This window comes from Suricata suricatta, chromosome 3 (assembly GCF_006229205.1).
Source record: "Suricata suricatta isolate VVHF042 chromosome 3, meerkat_22Aug2017_6uvM2_HiC, whole genome shotgun sequence".
NCBI lineage: Eukaryota > Metazoa > Chordata > Mammalia > Carnivora > Herpestidae > Suricata > Suricata suricatta.
Genome location: NC_043702.1, coordinates 109,690,028 through 109,708,707, shown reverse-complemented (window position 1 = coordinate 109,708,707; position 18,680 = coordinate 109,690,028). Strand labels below are relative to the sequence as shown.

Here is an 18,680-nt window from a genome sequence, read left to right as displayed (position 1 = left end):
AAAACCAACAAGACTACAAATAGCACAGAAATATGTAAAGTGAAATATAGAGGATATCCACCACTAATTTCTAATGATTTTTGCCCCCAAATAACTAAGGGGGGGTTGCCATCAAAATATTTATAATCTAAAGGGAACGAGGGGCACTTGGGTGGCTGAGCTGGTCGAGCATCCGACTTTTGCTCTCAGCTCAGGTCTTGATCTCAGGGTCATGAATTCAAGCTCTAGTTGGGCTCCACGCTGGGCATGAAGGCTGCTTACAAACAAAACAAAAACAAGAACTTAGGGAGGTGCCTAGGTATCTCAGTCAGTTGAGTGGCTGACTTTTTAAAAAAAAATTTATGTGTATTTATTTTTGAGACAGAGAGAAACAGAGCATGAGGATGGGAGGGGCACAGTGAGAGGGAGACAGAATCTGAAGCAGGCTCCAGGCTCTGTGAGCTGTCAGCACAGAGCCTGATGCGGGACTTGAACCATGAGATCATGACCTGAGCCGAAGTCAGACGCTTAACCCAGTGCCCCTAGTGTCCAACTCGATTCTGACTTCAGTCATGATCTCACTGTTCATGAGTTCGAGCCCCACATTGGACTCTGTGCTGATCGTGCAGAGTGTGCTTAAGATTTCCTCTCTTTTTCTCTCTCTGCCCCTCCCTGCACTCTCTCTCACAATAATGACAGGGGAAGGGATTAGGAAAGATTTCAGTAAGAAAATTAATGTTGAGATTATCCTAAAAGTAGAATTGCATTTCCCCAGACACAATAGACAAAGGAAGGACACCCCTGGCAGAAGGAATGGTATGGGAAAAGGTGAAGCAATGAGCCATGGCTGGGTGTGTGTGGAGCATGAGGTGTCATGAGGAGCGTGGGCATCTACAAGGCTGGAATGATTGTTTTGGACCTTACTGTGGAGAAATGTGAATGGTGATTTAACTTACAGAGAGTTTATGAGGTCGTCAGGTCAATCAAAATTTTAAATAAAGGGTGACATATTCAATTTGCTCCCAAGTTACTTTGACAGTTGAGCAGACTGAGGTAGGGGCCAACAGGAGTCTATCACAGAGAGACTACCAAGCAGGCTATCTGTGAACTAGGCGATGACACGGTGAACATGGGTTTAAGTATCGCTGCAACCTTCAGAGAGGTGGATGGACCTGGATATCCCAGCAGAAGGAGTCCTGTACAGTCACCACTGTTAGCAAGAGTCTTGCTTATTCTCATCTCAAAACCAGGATGAAGCAGTTGAGTTAGGATTCGAATGTTCTGCATCCTCCTTTTCTGTTCATCACATTATCCTGGCTGCCCCGGAGGCTCAGCTCAGTCTTCTCTTTCGCCTGAAACCTTTCCCAACATTCAGGAGACACTGGCAACTCTCCTACTTGAATTCTGACTACAGTAGCAAGTAGCTAGTAGCCTTCTTTTGAAAGTTAAACAAATAGCCCTCAGAGGAACAAAAAAATCTGAAAACCTAAGTTATTCTGTCATAGATATGTAATACTCTTGCCTTTTTTTTTTTTACTTCATAGGCAAATAACTACCATGAGCAACTATTACATGTAATTTAGCCAAGAAGCGTTTTTTCTTTCTTATAGCTGTGAAAACTGCTTCTATCGATTTCCTTGTCTTCCCCATGGTTCTTCTCTTTTTGTCTTTCTTTGGTGCTGTACCATTATTCAGCAGGTCTCTCTTTCCCCTAAATTGCTTCTCTTATATTTCTGTTTCATACTCTATCACTCTATCTCTCTGTTTTCTGTAGGTTGTTCTTATTGAATGAAGCTATCACGAATACTGTTGTTCTTTCTACCAGCTCCCCTTTCCAAACCAGCCCCCCAACCACCCAACAAAGCATACTTCTGGCCACAATGTCAGGTGTGGGAATGAGAGGGAGAAGGGATGCCTCCTTGTGTGTCCGGACGACCAGCTGTGACACTCAGAAGGTAGGGGCACCGAATTGCCAGCTCTATTCCTTGGAGAATTAGGAGAATCATCTGGTCGGTGGAGAAAAGTGAGGCAGACATGAGAGGGGCCAAACTGAAAGGCAGAAAATCACAGAAAGAGCCTAAATGTCCATCAACTGATGAATGGATAAAGAAGATGTGGTTTATATATACAATGGAGTATTACATGCAATTTCAGAAAGGATGAAATCTGGCCATTCGTGGCAACATGGATGGACCTTGAGGGTGTCATGCTAAGTGAAATAAGTCAGGGGGAGAAGGATAGATACCATATGTTTGCACTCATAGGTCTAACAGGAGAAACTTACCAGGAGACCATGAGAAGGGGAAGGGGGGAAAAAGAGTTAGGGAGGGGGAGGGACACAAATCATGATAGACTCTTGAATACTGAAAACAAACTGAGGGCTGAAGGGGGAAGGGGAAGTGGGAAGGGGGGTGATGGACACGGAGGAGGGCACTTGTGGGGAAGAACAGTGGGTGTTATATGGAAACCAACTTGACAATAAACTATAAAACAAATGAAAGGCAGAGACAATATTCTGTGGGTCAGCTGTGCTTGAGACCCACTCACATTTTGGGTTTTGCATTACATAAAACATCCCACAGTGCTTACAACACATTTCCTTGTTTGTGACACTTTAACTCAGAATTCATCAAGTAATCATAACAGATCTAATGAGCATAGTTATTTGTTTGTTTATTTATTTGTTTATTTATTATATTCCTTGGCATAGATGAGAGAATTGCTTTATTTAAAAACAAATGAAAATATGAGGCACCTGGGTGGCCCAGTTGGTTGGGTGAGGGACTTTGGCTCAGGTCATGGTCTCACGGTTCGTGGGTTCAATCCCTGCATTGGGCTCTGTGCTGACAGCTCAGAGCCTGGAACCTGCTTCAGATTCTCTGTCTCCTTCTCTCTCTGACCCTCCCCTGCTCACGTTCTGTCTCTCTCCCCCTCAAAAATAAATAAACATTAAAAAAAATTTAAAAACATGAAACTAACATCCATAAACTGGAAAACGTCTTTCTCCACTTCTGTAAAATTATAAAAGCATAAAATCTCTACCTTTTAAAATTAGTTATTGCTTTTGAAAAAATAAATCTACACTCAAGATGAACTAGGACAGGTTTACCTATAACTAGATGTTATGAGTGTATATGTTTTAGTCATGATTTTATTCATGAAAATGGAAGCTTTTTCATGTGAAAAAGCAATTTATTCTGAATTACAATACTGACTGCCATCAAATGTAACATGTAGGAAAATCAATTAGAAGCAGCTTTAATTGAATTATTGTAGCAGAAAACAGTTTGGGTTGCAAATTTTAATCTCATTATTCTTATTTAACCTTCATTAGTGGCTGACTGCTTTCTTGCTGTCACCACTGAAATCAAAAGTGCAAATCATATTCTTCTTTAGCAAGGCATCTTGAAGGGAAAACAATTACAGGCAGATTAAGTTATGTAATACCTGCCACCACAAAATTGTCTAAGCTCTCCAAGAAGCACTTGTGTCATTGTTTCTGTCATAGCTAGCCCTTGAAATGATGACCACACACCACAGTTGGAAAGCATGTGCACATAGGAGAAAATCCATTGAGTATGCCCTTTCAGGCTCTCATTTATATTTCCAAATGTCTGTGCTTAATGGTGGATTACAATAAGAAGTTTGAAAACTTCCTTTGTGAGATTTTGATTGATTCATTTCTCTTTTAGAACTATGGAGAACAAAATGTTTCAGTTTTATTTCATACAAACGTTCTGCCTATGGTCAGGGTGTCTGTAAAGCTAATGGCTTCATGCAATCAGTAGTACTGATGTTATGATAAAGTTCTGGCAAATACATCTGCAAGTAAATTTAATTAAACTCCCATCATTGTTTAGAACACTAGGGAACAAGAAAGGTTTCAAGAAAGTGATTTTGTTTTCATAGGTACGTCGGAGTCCCCGTCTGATGGGCCCCTCTTGAATAATTAGGAACGCTCCTCAAAGATATCCCTGCATAATCTGCTTTCTCTTTCATTCCACCAAGTGTGAGGGCAGGCACTGTTTAACCTGAGCAGTATTTGAAATATATCGCAAGCACTGAAGTGACATCTAGACTGTTCCAAAGGAAAGGCTAATTGTGACTTCCTGGAAAAAGAGGTCAGTAGTGCCTTTCATCTCAAGAGCTTACACATAACGGTGAACTTGAGTGTCGGCACATCTACAAGTGGGGAGACAGCCTCGTAAACAGCCACTGATGTACCCTCATGCTTTGAAGGAAGATATTCCTCTAATAAACAAGCTGAAGAATCCCTGCATGAAATACAACTGAAATAATAACAGTATTAGCTTATTGCACATCGAGATCTTCTAGTATTTCTGACCCAGCCTATTTTTCACCAAATGTGAGATAAAAGGAAAAAAAATTAAAACATTTTCAAAATCTTTTAACTTTCACTTTTGTTTTGGGTCTCAGAAAAATCAAACATGTGCTATAAACAAAAATTCAGTGCTTCTCCTTGCCTCTTTTTGAGTGACCTTATGAGCCATGCACTTTATATATTAACAATACGAAAATGAGTAATGTGAGATTTCTTTTTTTTAGTAGCTTACATCTAAGGGAGAACAGACAGTTGTAATGTTACACTTGAGTTCAGCCTCAGCCCCTCCATCCTGACCCGGAGTCTACCTTCTGGGCCTGCGCTGAGGGCTACCTGACTGTCCTCAGGGGCGAGGACAGAACAAATGAGAAGACGAGGTCACGTCCCTTGCTAATGGTTGTGTGTGACACAGTTTGCATACTTTGTCCTCGACACAATGGCTGCCCCCTTGACACTCCCCTACACCCCTAAACCGCGCCCTCAAAATAACAAACGTCGTCCTACGTCCCAGGAGAAGGCCGCTCCCTGTATCACTTTGTAGCCTTTTCACACTGACCGCCCCACCCCGCCTCTGTCCCTCCCGCTTGCCTGCTCGCTGGTCACAAGGAGCCCGGAGTCTTGGGCTCGGGCTGCACCTGCAGAGTCCCTGTGAACTCTGTGCGGTCCCGGCGGGTCAGAAAGACCCGCTTCGTCCGGCTCAGGGTCTCCCTGGTCTCTGTGTCTCTGAACATAACAGTAAGAGAGTAACTAAAATGTAAAGCGTTCTGTACTAGAGATCTGAAATATTTCTGAACAAGTTGAACCATGGATATTCTCAAAACTACTTTGCAAGAGACAATTTTTACTCTTTAACAAATAGAGAATTAGTTTGCATAGAAGAAAGATTACTTTTGCAAAGAGTACCTAACCTCAATTCATTTTTTCCCCCTATTTCTTATTTGAGAGAGAAAGAGAGAGAGAGAAAACATGCACAATCAAGGGAGAGAGGCAGAGGGGGAGAGATAGAATCCCAAGGATGATACATGCTCAGTGCTGAGCCCGACGCAAGGCTCAATCCCACAACCCTGGGATGATGACCTGAGCTAAAATCAAGAGTCAGATGCTCAACCAACTGAGTCACCTAAGCACTCTGTAATTCAATCTTATAATCCTCTAAATCTCAAGACGCAAATTCCTCAAGAGAATATGAGAGCGGAGACATTTTCACTTCATCAAAAATGAATGCAATTCATTTCCCCCTTTCTTCTAAATATTATTTTCATTAGTTTACATAGTCCTTGCTTATATGCAAAAATATTCTTCCTGGCATTTCTTCTAATCAAATAGGCACCTCTGTCCACTTCGTGATTGGTAGCTGGTGGTCTCTAATAAATATTTGGCATTTGACCACAGCTGTCTTTGCCAGCCGGATTGTCAAAGAAAGAGAAAGGGACTGTAGTTTCCTAGTGTAGTGGTGAGGGTAAGAATGAGAATAAAGATGATGATGGCAACAGCATTATGGGTATGCATTTAACTAGCATTGCTTTATCCTCACCCCTGATAAGATGTATACTATTAGTATCAGTTCCATTTTACAGATGAGAAAACTGAGTCTCAGAGTTATAAAGTAACTTAACTTGCTCATACAATTTGAAGGTAGTACTGCCAGTGCTCTTAATCACTTTGTTATTTGCATTGAAATTAAGATGTGCTGACAGTTGGAAGTAATTTGCAAAAGGTCCTGATCAATTTAATGGGTTCATCTATTTGTCTTTCCTAGGAAACTGGCTCTTGTTTTGTTTTGTTTTGTTTTGTTTTAAATTTATTTTGAGAGAGGGTGAGACAAGAGTGAGCAGGGGAGGGGCGGAGAGAAGAGGAAAGAGAATATCCCAAGCAGGCTCCAGACTCATGGTGGGGCTCAAACTCATGAACCGTTGAGATCTCGACCTGAGCCAAAACCAACAGTCAGTGCCTACCTGACTGAGTGCACTGAGTCAGTGCTGGCCCAGATGCCCCAGAAACTGACTCTTTAACTTGAGGAAACTTACCCAGTTCTAAACAGTGATGATGATTCCCAGACTTCAGTAATTTTGTAGATGGATCCGCACCCGAGGGCTTGAGAGTGAAAACAATCTAACCCTTCCCAATGGCACTGTGGTGAAGATGGCAGATGATAGACTGATCGATCAATAGATGTGTATGTATCTTCTTTTTGGAATGTTGGAGCTATCTGAGTCTTTTGACCTTACATTTAAATTGCCCCACAGAGGTTTAGTATTTATTGGAATTACTTTATGTATTCTCTCATCCCTCTTGCTGCTTCACTTTCTCTATTAGTTTGTCTGCTTTTAACATTGTTTCTCACCCAAGTTGCCGCTGCAAATAGTGCGAAAGGAGATAACCAAGTGTGTTAAAACCATACTTAGTATAAAAATAGACTACAAGTGAATGCTTAAGAAAACTTTGCTAAATAAGATGGATATGGTTTTTTTTTTTAATGTTTATTTTTGAGAGAGAGAAACAGAGTGTGAGCAGGGGAGGGGTAGAGAGAGAGGGAGACACAGAATCCAAAGCAGGCTCCAGGCTCTGAGCTGTCAGCACAGAGCCCGACACGGGACTTGAATCCACGAACTGTGAATTTTAGCTTTTAGAAACTAGATCGTTTTTGTCTTTGGCTTGGCTTTTGTTTTGTTGTTTGTTCTTTGTTCATTCTAGGCCATGGTAAGCTTCATGGATAAATCATACCTGAATAAAGAAAAAAACAACTGACTACCTTTTGATGATTACATTTTCAGTCTAGAACACACATCCTCTTTTTACATGGAGTTTATTTTTTTTTTTATTGTGGAAATTGTGGCTCAGAAAAATGGAAACTTTTAAAATACAACCACAGGGGCGCCTGGGTGGCTCAGTCGGTTGAGTGTCCGACTTCAGTTCAGGTCATGATCTCACGTTTGTGGGTTCGAGCCCCGCGTTGGGCTCTGTGCTGACAGCTCAGAGCCTGGAGCCTGCTTCAGATTCTGTGTCTCCCTCTCTCTCTGCCCCTGCCCGCTCATGCTCTGTCTCTCTCTCTGTCTCAAAAATAAATAAAACATAAAAAAAAAAAATACAACCACAGAGCTCATTTTCAACTCCCAGATTCCTAGTCTCATTCCTTTGGGATCCAGAGAACTGAGAGGTGGTGTGACTTTGTGGAGAAAACACGTCTACTCATAGCAATGACCCTTCATTCAGCCCAGAGGTGAATGTTGCCCTATCCTGGGGTGTGGAGGCACTAACCGGTGTTGGAGAGGTTTCCACATCATCTAATCTGACCTGATTTCAACTGTTAAACTCGTAATCCAAGGGTTTACAGCTGCCTCTAGATAACACAAAGCAACTTATTCTTCATTCCTGGACACTGTCAGGTGAATGAAGGGCAAACAGTAACAGAACAAAAACTCATAAAAGTATGACTATTTTCGTGTTTCTATACTTAGATGTGTTCATTACATGAAGTGATTTAGCTATTGTTAGGGTCTTTGGAGGGCCGATGAGAACACCTTCATTTCCTGATTTCTGAGCGAGTTGAGTCACAACTACAGTGTAAGGCAGAAAGGAGTCACAGCATCACCTGCATCACAGATGAAGCTGCTCCTGAAGAATGTGCACACATAACCTTGAATCCTGAAACCCAGTCCTGATCAGTTGAACTCACTCACTAGGGCAGGCCTCTCACACAGCAGGTAGGGGCCGGCTTCCCAGTGGAAGGAAGGTGAGCCCATTCCCGGTGTGAGGGGCAAAAGGGTGGGGGGGCTGGGGCCGGGGCGCTCCCCCTGCAGAAAAACAAACAAAAAAACAAGCCAAAACACAAGGGGTGGGAAATAAACATCCCTAAGCACTGGGGTGTGTGTGGATATTTGAATTCCAAGGTTTATTGTCTATGTATGGTATTTACATATGTTGTATTTAACCTTAAAATAATTTACCCCAGCCCACCCCCGGCCCCACACTGCGAACATTGTAAAGGAATTATTATGAATAATAACGATTATTATCGCCACTTACAGGGGAGGAAGCAGCCTTAGAGAGGTTGCTTACCTCACACAAACATGCAGATAAGGAAGGCTGAGTCAGAAACGCATTCTTCCCCCTTCTCCAGGTTCTGGGGAACCGTTTCTCATATTAGTCAGTCTCATCCAGGCAGATAAGAGTTCTTATTTGAAAACCGTTCTGAAGCTGTGTTGTTGGGAATTTGGTAATTCACTGATATAAGGTTTAGACTGGGATTTTTGTTAACTTTATTTTGGAATAATTTTCAGTTTTTAAAATTAAAACTTTAAAATTTTCTGTTTAAGTAGCTAAAAGAAATTTTTAAATGTCTATTTTTGAGAGAGAGAGAATGAGAATGAGTGGGGGGCAGGGCAGAGAGAGAAGGAGACACAATCTGAAACAGGCTCCAGGCTCTGCTTTTTTTTTTTTTTAAGTTTTTTAACGTTTATTTTTGAGAGAGAGACACACACACAGTGTGTGAGCAGGGGAGGGTCAGAGAGAGAGGGAGACAGAATCCGAAGCAGGCTCCAGGCTCTGAGCTGTCAGCACAGAGCCTGACATGGGGCTTGAACCCACGGACTGTGAGATCATGACCTGAGCTGAAGGCTTTGTGCATGGAGACTGACACGGGGCTCGAACCCATGAACTGTGAGGTCATGACCTGAGCTAAAGTCGGATGAACACTCAACTGACTGAGCCACCTAGGCCCCCCTAAATAGTTTTAAACAGAAAAGATGCAAAAATAATTCAGAGAATTCCCAGATGCCCTTTACTCAGCTTCCGCTAATATATCTAGCAAAATACCCAAAAACAGAAGATTGATATTGGTACAACACTATCAACCAAACCACAGACCTTACTCACATTTCACCATTGTTTTCAATATAGACTATGACCCTTTTTTGAGGACAGCAACTGTATTATATTCATTTTCGTTTCCACTGTGCCCATTGGGAAGTCTGGTCTAGAGCCAGCGATCAGCCCCTTTGTGGGCTGAGTCAGTGAATGAATGGACATTGAGCTCCATAATACAACTTCTGTGTGTTTGTGTGTATGGTCCCGGGTTTAGAAACACACAGGGGTTATGATTTGCATGAATGTAATTCAGAACTAAATCCCACGTTAGGCTTTGTAAAGCACAGTTTTTTAAAACTGCAAAAACTTTTCAAAAGCAAAAGAGAGTGCACTAATCAGATTGAAACACAGACAGTGGAATTCACTGAATGGGCAGAAAACTACAGTGCTGCTTCTGTCTTATGCCTGTCTGGATCACCCTTGAGTACATGACTGGGCAAGAGAAGCTGCAGTAGCTGGCAGTTGGTCCTGAATTTCTAGGCAGGTTGAAGTTTATGTTAAACCAAATCATAGAAACACTTGATTGCAGAGGAAATCCACACAGATACTTTGAAGGCTTCTCTTTTTTTCCGCACTGAGTTCTATAGCAGTATCATTAATGAAGTGAAAATTTTGCTGTGACAGTGGTTTGTGACAGCTTCAAAAATAAACACTCTTTGATGTCAACCTTTATAACTAAAGAATGTGAAACCAAGAGAGAGAGGTTATATTCAAAGCACAGAATTCCTTTTAGTAGCATACTGGAGCTTCAAATAGCCACTTTTCTTACCGTTTTCTCCATCATCTTTTAACTAAGCTAAAAATAATACTATGACAAAGCGTAGTGCCAGAGTCCAGCTCCAGGAGGTTCAGGTCTCCCTGAAAGGATGGACGGCATCAGCGAAACAGAGTGAGAGGGCCTCGGGTTCCTTTCTTGGTCACCAGGCAGCCGTCTTGGCTCCGTCTGCTTTGGTGCCTTTTTTTTTTTTTTTGGTCAAGCAATAACATGACATCAGAAAATAGAAATTTTTTACAGGGGCCAGTTCGTTGTGATAAGAGGCTTTGATCATCGAAAGTGTACAGAAACAAGTTTTACGGAAGTATTTTTGTAGAACCATCCCAATTCATTCGTGGTGTCAGTCCCTAAGATTAAGAAAGTAGCAAACCTATCTTATTTTGTACACGTTGGTTTTTTGCCAATAATTATAACTTTGTTTTTAATTGACAGGTTATAATCGAGTCATGTAATGTACTTACAGTAAGGTTAAGTAAATTTTACAACCAAGAGAATAACAAGATGTTTTTAGTAAAAAACAGGATAATATACTTATTAGTAAAGTTAGTAACACTAAAATTAAAACATAGGTCAAATTGTTTATAGATAGGCTAGGAGTTATTTTATCTAGCTCATTAATCACAAGAGCAAGAATGCTTATTAATAAGTTGCTAAAGAAAGCCCTTTCTTTGATGTAAGCACAAGGGGGCCCTGTGTGTGCTGACCTTGCACCTGGGTTTCTAGTTTCTTGTTCATCCTCATGGCTGAAGTCAGTACGAGGGAGGGTATTTGTGGCTCCAATTAGCAAAGATATATGCAGCAACTTACGTCTGGCCCTTGTCTGTTACTTATCTCTAAGTTAGGCTCTTCTTCTCCGGGCCAGAGTTAATGGTAACTCCTGTGTTCTTAGCCCCCTTTATGTCTTGGGTCTGCAAGGCTCATTAGCAGAGCCTCTTGGCAAACATCTGCAGCGCTTTGATCTAAAATCCGTTATGCAGGGGCAGGAATATACTTTTGCTTATGGGGTAACTGTGTGGGGAGTATTAGTCTGACTTGGAACATTGTGAGGCCTAATCAATAACAGCAGTCCCATTCCCAATATGAGCCTATAACAGAAGGAGATACCAGTTTTGCTTCATGGCAGGAGCTGTGCAAATGTCTGCCATTTCTTCGCTGTGACTGTGTCATCCAGCAAGGCCGATGTGGCTCCCAGGAGTGTAGACAGGCAAGAATGTGGTATTATACTCAGTTTGGGAAAACTGGTGTAATTGTAAGAACTGATATTTCTAAAAAGTTCAACTTTTACAAAGTTTTAATTATTTTATTATAGATGGAAGACGTCATAGCACGCATGCAGGATGAAAAAAATGGAATTCCTATTCGTACCGTCAAAAGCTTTCTTTCCAAGATACCTAGCGTCTTCTCTGGTAAGTGCGCATTCAGCACGGCCCTGCTTTCTCCAGCACCTTTGACATGAGTATTCAAATCCATTCTTGTCACTCAGCGTTGAAACTCTCTAACTCATGTATCCACTAACCCTTGTAAAATACGCATGTCATGTTCCACATCATGTTGGACCCTTGAGGTGGTAGTAAAACAAAACCAGAAGAAAAAAAAGCAAGTAAAAATCATGAACTTATTTTACTTTGGGTCAGTTGCAAAGACATAATGAGCGAATGTGAAATAATAGAACATGATATTAAACATATATGAAACAGTGTGGTATAGATTATATGTAGAGATTGTGAGGATGAAAAAATCAGTGAGGGGTCCGAAAGGGGCTCCTGAACTGCAGTGGTGAGCTGAATTTGAAAGGTGAGGAGTCCTGTCAGCCCCAAGCACCCCCGCTGGCTGTGCAGAGCCAGGGGTGGCCAGGGGGAGGATGTGTAAAGGGCTGTAGAGATGGAGCAGACAGGCTTGGATCAGGGGATGAGGGTCTTTGAAAGCCAGTCCACAGAGTTTGTGATGTAACGGTGCTTCGCACTCTCGTAGAGCACGTTGTGATGGAGGCGCTCAGGGTGAACTGGGCCTCAGTGGGGGCTGCTGTCACTGTGGTAGGTCTAAGGCTTGTGCAGGAATAGTTTGGGCACCAACGTTCTGGTATCCTTGAGTGAAGGGATATACAGGGGAAACATGAGGATATGTTGAATATTTGGGCATACAGTTGTTAGGGAATATGACCCAGTGGCGGTAGTTTTGTTTTGCACTTGGGTGACTGTGAGACAAAGGAGTCGTTATCGGAAATAGGCAAATCCCACAGGTCTGATTAGAAGTCACTAGAAAGACCCTAGAGGGATGGATAGGAATAGGTTAGCGGTCTGTTCTCTGGCTCCACGAGACTGGGGGTGCCTGAGTCATGGGGCTTAGGCCTGTGGAGCCGAGGCTAGCACGGCTTGGAGAGTGGACAGGACCACACAGGCCAGGGCCTTCACAGGGAGCCAGCGGAGTAAGGAGGCCGGTGCGGAGCGCATGGGGGAAGGGTGCTTGACGGGGCTCCTGAAACAGAGTTCTGCAGTGCTTCTTCATGAACAAGGGTCAAGAAAAGAGCCATGGTCAGCAGGCCTTCCCCCTTGGTGCAAGGGTAAGAATTAGCAGAATATAGCTAGGCGGCCCTACATGCTGATGTTTAGTGGCTTCATTTTCTCTGATGAAAGGGAGAGAGAACAGAGACCAGACAAAAGCTGCAATAGAATGACATTGGCTCTCACCAAATATGCCTCCTTTTCTTGTTACTTCCTTTCATGCCCACTTGTTCCAGTTCCTTGCTCTTCTTTGACAATAGCCTGTATTTTCTCACATCTGGGGCTTGACTCCATCTCTTCCCTTCTCACCAGCTCACTTCCCGACTTCTGGGTCATTCTGACTGCAGAATTTTGTCCATTCTTCAGTTGCTAGTTCAGAGAGTTCTTTGGAGAAAACCATCTGGAGCTTTCGTTATCTGTGCTCTCAAGAAAACCTTATTCTTTGCTTCTCTAATAGCAGTTTTTATGCTCTACTTCGTCTTATAAGACAAATATAAGATATCTCCTATATCTGCTAGGAAATATTGAGCTCCTTGCAGTCAGCAACTTAAAGTTAACTTTATATCTAAACACAAATACGAAAATTACTCATATTTTGATGACCTATGAGATAATTTACCTCCTTAAATTCTCTACTACGAGGGTTGCAACCCCAGATACAGTCCGATTCCAGGCAGATAAGTGCTCTAAGTCACCTATCCATCTGTCCTGGGAACTGTGGTCAAGTCAGCGACACATGGCCTGTGTAAAGGCCCTGTGGTTGAGGAGTTCTTAATGACAATATCTATAAACGAAAATGGCTGAACAAGAAAAGTTTAGCTCATCAGATGAAGCTGGGCTACAGGTTTGAGTTACCTGCTCTAATAGTAAATCTAAAATTTTCAGTTGAGTTCTTCAAGCAGCATACCTCAAACAATTCCAATGCAATTTCATACTATTCTGATGTAGCATCGTATTGGAGGAGCCCTCGCTTGGCGATATTAGTATCTTAACTAAAAATTAGATTGGAGGGGCGCCTGGGCAGCTCAGTTGGTTAAGCGTCTGACTCTTGGTTTCAACTCAGGTCATGATCTCACAGTCGTGGGATCAAGTCCCGCACTGGGCTCTGTGCTGTGCTTGAGATTCTCTCTCTCTCCCTCGGTCCCTCCCCTGCTTGTTCTCTCTCTCTAAAAGAAAAAATATTTAAAGGTAAGATTGGACATATAGATGGAGAATATTCATTAACATAAAACAACAATGGTAGTTACTACATAGAGAGGATATCCAGGACATTTCATATTAATGTAGTTTCTAATTATCATTCTGCGTTTCCTAGGAACTTTTTAGGAGCTCTCTGCCTCACAGGTTTAATGAGATCTTTTGCTCTAGGTTTCATTGGCATAATAGTATTATGTCTAGTATTTACCAACCTCTTCGTCTTAATATCCCCAAATTATATTGGTGTGAAGCCACATATGCTTGACTAGCAGTTTTTGGTATTTGTGGTAATTTTCCTCCCCTGACATTTCTTACCGTGATTTGGGATTAATTCCTGTGTTCTTTCGTGGGCCCAGCTGGCACTTGCTGCTTGCTCTCCTTCCTCTGCCTTCCTATCTCTCTGCTCTCGAGGAGGGCCTCGTATTCTCCCACAGAGCTCCTAAGGACACGAGATCTACTAACTTCAATGTCCTTAGCAGAACCGGAAACCAGTTGTGATGAATGAGTGATGTCGTTTGTGAGAGGAGATGGCGTGATTGTTGGGAGTCCACCTTGTTGTGGAGTGTCACACCAGGCAAGGGCATCGCAAGTACCAGTAATCCAGCTCTTCCAGGTCACTCTTGATGCTCCCTAGAGTCTTGGGGCTCACCACATGGTCGGGGGATCAGTTGTGTTAGCATTACCCGGAAACGTACTAGAGACAGAGTATGTAGGCCTACCCTGGACCCCCTAAGCCAGAACCTCGGTTTTAACACTGAAGCTGAAGAAGTATGTCTTGAGCGGGGCTGCAGCACCAACTGAGCTCCAGGCCACACCTGTGTTTGGTCTAAGGCTCTGAGTGCAGTCGCCAACTTGCTTGTGCTGATTTTTCTAGGGCTTTCTAAATTTTTAATGTTTTTTTTTAATTTTTAAAAATATTTTATTTATTTTGATACAGAGAGAGACAGAGCATGAGAGGGGGAGGGGCAGAGAGAGAAGGAGACACAGAACCGGAAGCAGGCTCCAGGCTCTGAGCTAGCTGTCAGCCCTGACGCGGGGCTCGAACCCACGAACGTGAGATCTGACCTGAGCCGAAGTTGGAGGCTTAACCGACTGAGCCACCCAGGCGCCCCAATTTTTCTAGGGCTTTCAAGGGCTCTGGTTTTTATTATAATTTTTCTTTACTACAATCCAGCCTCAATCAAGCCCACCCGGTCCTTTCTGAAGTTAAGGTATAATGATGTAGAAACCTTTAGAGTGTGCAGAGAACTGATTATTTACATACTACTTTGTTAACTTTTGCAAAATATAAATTGAGGATATTTACATCATGTTCATTGCATTGCTTATGAGAGGCCCCATGACCTACACTTCTTCTATAATAAATACTAAGAACATTTTGTCCTTGAAGATAAACTTGACGTTTTCCTTTTTAAAAACAGTAAGAAATGTGTAACTTTTATTTTCCTTTTCTTGTTTTCTCTAGTTTCTAGGAAGCTCATTGCTAAACTGAACATCTCATTGGTATTTTCTCACCTGACTCATCACTGACATATCTACTTTCTTTTTTCTTCTAATTGTTTTTCTTTTTGTCTGTCTTTTCTTGATGTTGTTCTTTTAGTCTAGTGTGTGTGTGTGTGTGTGTGTGTGTGTGTGTGTGTGTGTGTGTGTGAGAGAGAGAGAGAGAAAGAGAGAGCGAGCGAGCGAGCGAGCGAGAGAAACAAAGAGACTAGGGGGATTAATACTATAACTTGCTTCAAGTCATGTTTTAAAGGTAGATGAAGAATAAATCCAGAAGTATCTGAGAAGTGTCTGTGTACTTAGGAGTTGTTTTGCCCCAAATCCTCACCATTCAAGTGGGACTCCGTCTTGCCTTGGAACTGAAACTCTCCATCACAATATAAAATGAAAGATGAAGCCAAAATATTACTGCATAAGAGTATCATAAAAGTGCTCATGCAGTTTTTATACAATTGTATCCTCAAGATGGAAAAAAAATAACTATAAAGCTAAAAATATAATATTTGCAGATGTTGCTGGAGATTTTCTCTGAATGAGTCTCATAGCCTTACTCTGAGGACATAGCTATTGCCCTAGAATTCGTATTCTGTAACGTACAGTGTTTATTCATCTCTCGCCTGAAAATCCTGGGTAAAGTGAACTGTGACACTTCTGTCAGCCGTAAATCCATTGTATTTAAACTCTGGATGGAAGCAGAATATGGATCCAAATCCAGATGGAGTACAAGTTTGTGAACAAGAGAAAATGATTAATTTTACATTTTCTACATTTGGTCCATCTTTGATAGTATTTTACTACTATACCATTAACCATGGCTACATGCATACTTGAATGAACTAAACAATTACATAGTTTTTAATTTTTTATTTATTTATTTATTTATTTTTTAAATAGTTTATTGTCAAATTGGTTTCCATACAACACTCAGTGCTCTTCCCCATAAGTGCCCTCCTCCATCACCACCACCTCTTTTCCCCTCTCCTCCTTCAACCCTCGGTTCGTTTTCAGTATTCAATAGTCTCTCAAGTTTTGCGTCCCTCTCTCTCCCCAACTCTCTTTCCCCCTTCCCCTCCCCCTGGTCCTCCATTAGGATTCTCCTGTTTTCCTGTTAGACCTATGAGTGCAAACATATGGTATCTATCCTTCTCCGCCTGACTTATTTCACTTAGCATGACACCCTCGAGGTCCATCCACCTTGCTACAAATGGCCATATTTCATTCTTTCTCATTACTGTGTAATACTCCATTGTATATATATACCACATCTTCTTGATCCATTCATAAGGTGATGGACACATAGTTTTTTAGTTGCTTAACAACAAAATGTTGGAATAGGGCTTTTTTGAATGCTTTATTTCTGGAAAATACATTACATTATAATAATATTGAATATTATTTGGATGTAGATTTTTTTGTTCATTTACAATCATGGATATTTATAGAGTTTAAGAGTCTAATAAAAAATAAATAGTTTTTAAGTCCTGATGGGGTAAATAATTGTTTCTTCAATGTTTAATGTTTTAAGAGTTTGAATCAAGCATTGGGATTTTCTTTTTAATAATAATGGTCTTTAAAAAATTTTTTTTTAATTTTTGAGAGACACAGAGAGACAGTGCAAGCAGGGAAGGGTCAGAGAGAGAGGGAGATACAGAATCTGAAGCAGACTCCAGGCTCTGAACTAGATGTCAGCACAGAGCCTGACGCGAAGCTCGAACCCATGAACCGTGAGATCATGACCTGAGCCGAAGCCGGATGCTTAATCAACTGAGCCACCCAGGGGCCCCAATAATGGTTTCTTTTATAAGTGTTTGTTGTTTTGATTTTTATATTAAAACAGCAACTAATGTATCATATTGACAATTATAATAACTGCTAGTTTTATATTAGGTAATTATATATTACACAGTACACTTTATACTATATATTATATTAATTTTATATATCACATATATAATGGATGAAAACATTTATTTCTATTTTGAAGGAAAATATTAGTAATATGAAGGCCTTCTATGTGGTTCGTGGCTCTTAGTCTGTCAGTTCTATTCTTTACAACACTTGAAGGTAATTAGAAAATGGGGGGTTAGAGAGTTCAGGTTATTAGTCCGTTTTGCAGAGCTGACTAATATTCACACCAAGACCAGTTTAGCTCAAGATCCCCCTGCTGTTTTGCCATCGTGGTGTGTTTCCCCCATAGGTTTCGTCCCTTGCCAGAGCCTGTGCTTTTTCATCACAATGCATGAACTCATATCAGAATCTGTAGGATTCTGGATACTGGGAATGCTTACATTTATCTCCCAACATGTCCTCATGTCCTCATTCCATGTAAAAACCAGAATGATTGTTAAAAATACTTGACCTTTTGTCTGTTTTACCTCTGGCATCTTTGTGACCTGGGGAAAACAGCTGCACTTTCTTTGCTGCTGAAACACGGGAAGTTACACGTAATGATGTCCACGCTTCCTTTCCACATACATTCTAGAATTCAGAGAACCCAGTGTGGGGGGAAAGTGTGTGAAAAGCACTACTGGAAGAGAACAAAACAGAGTAGACTATTCACAAGAAAGCTAGACTGATGAAGCATCAATGAAAATCTTAACGATACTTTCTCTCCCTCACTAGCACCTCCATGACCAGAGCTTTAATGACAAACTTCATGCAAATGTATTTATTCCTCTAGTGCAGATCTTTTCTAGGAACCCCAGCATATCCAACTCCTTATGCAATGCATGTCCCAAAGAAGCCTCAAACTCAACATGTCCAAACAAATTCATGTCTCTTCCACTGCCCCTTCCCCATTTCCTGACTCAGGAAAGATGGCATATGCCAGAAATACTGGAATCACTTTGGAGTCACTTTGACCTCTTTTACAGCCCTGTCTTCTCATGCCGATTTTGTTAACAAGTCTTGTCAACTTTTTCTTCTAAGCCGCTATCAAATCCATCGGCTCTTTGCTATCTGCTCTTGTATTGCTGTAGGTCCACACTGTCATCTCCACTCACCTGAATTATCGCATTGATTCCTAAGTGGTCTCTACATCCACTCTCTCCTTACCCTATCTTTCTCTGTGGGGCAGCCACACTGGTATTTTCAAATTGCAAATCTGATCCATTTAAATCCTTTTCCCATTTTAGAATTAAGATAAAATCTTGAACAGGATTTCCAACCAAATGTAGTTCAGCTGCTACTTGCCTTCAGACCTCGCCTCCCGGAGGACTCTCTCTGGCTCTCGGGGTCCTGGCCACAGGGGCTCCTTTCCATCTCCTACATGTCACCACGCTCCCTCTTGCCAAGGGAGCTTTCCACTGCTAGGCTTTTTCCTCTTTTTTTTGGAATTCTTCTTCCCCTTTCCCCCTTTTTTTCAGTTTAGACTCACTCAACCTGGGTCTAGGCCAGTTTCCTTTCTTATTTATTCTCATAAAATGAGACTATTTTCTTTTGGAGGACTTTATTCTGTCACATAGCTATAATCCCATTAGTGGTAGTATTTGATTAATGTCTATCCTCCGGACAATATGGT

At 41.6% G+C, this 18,680-nt stretch overlaps 1 protein-coding gene across 2 annotated transcripts in view; it reads left to right on the top strand.

Moving 5' to 3' along the window:
- Window positions 1–18,680, top strand: part of RGS7 (regulator of G protein signaling 7) — a 488,559-nt gene that overhangs the window by 223,678 nt on the left and 246,201 nt on the right. The window contains exon 3 of one of the 2 annotated variants that reach the window (XM_029934821.1): window positions 11,272–11,368. In XM_029934821.1, coding sequence (XP_029790681.1) covers window positions 11,272–11,368 — 97 coding nt within the window. Of the gene's footprint in view, window positions 1–11,271; window positions 11,369–18,680 lie in introns of those variants that run through there. The other variant, XM_029934822.1, reaches the window with a different exon arrangement.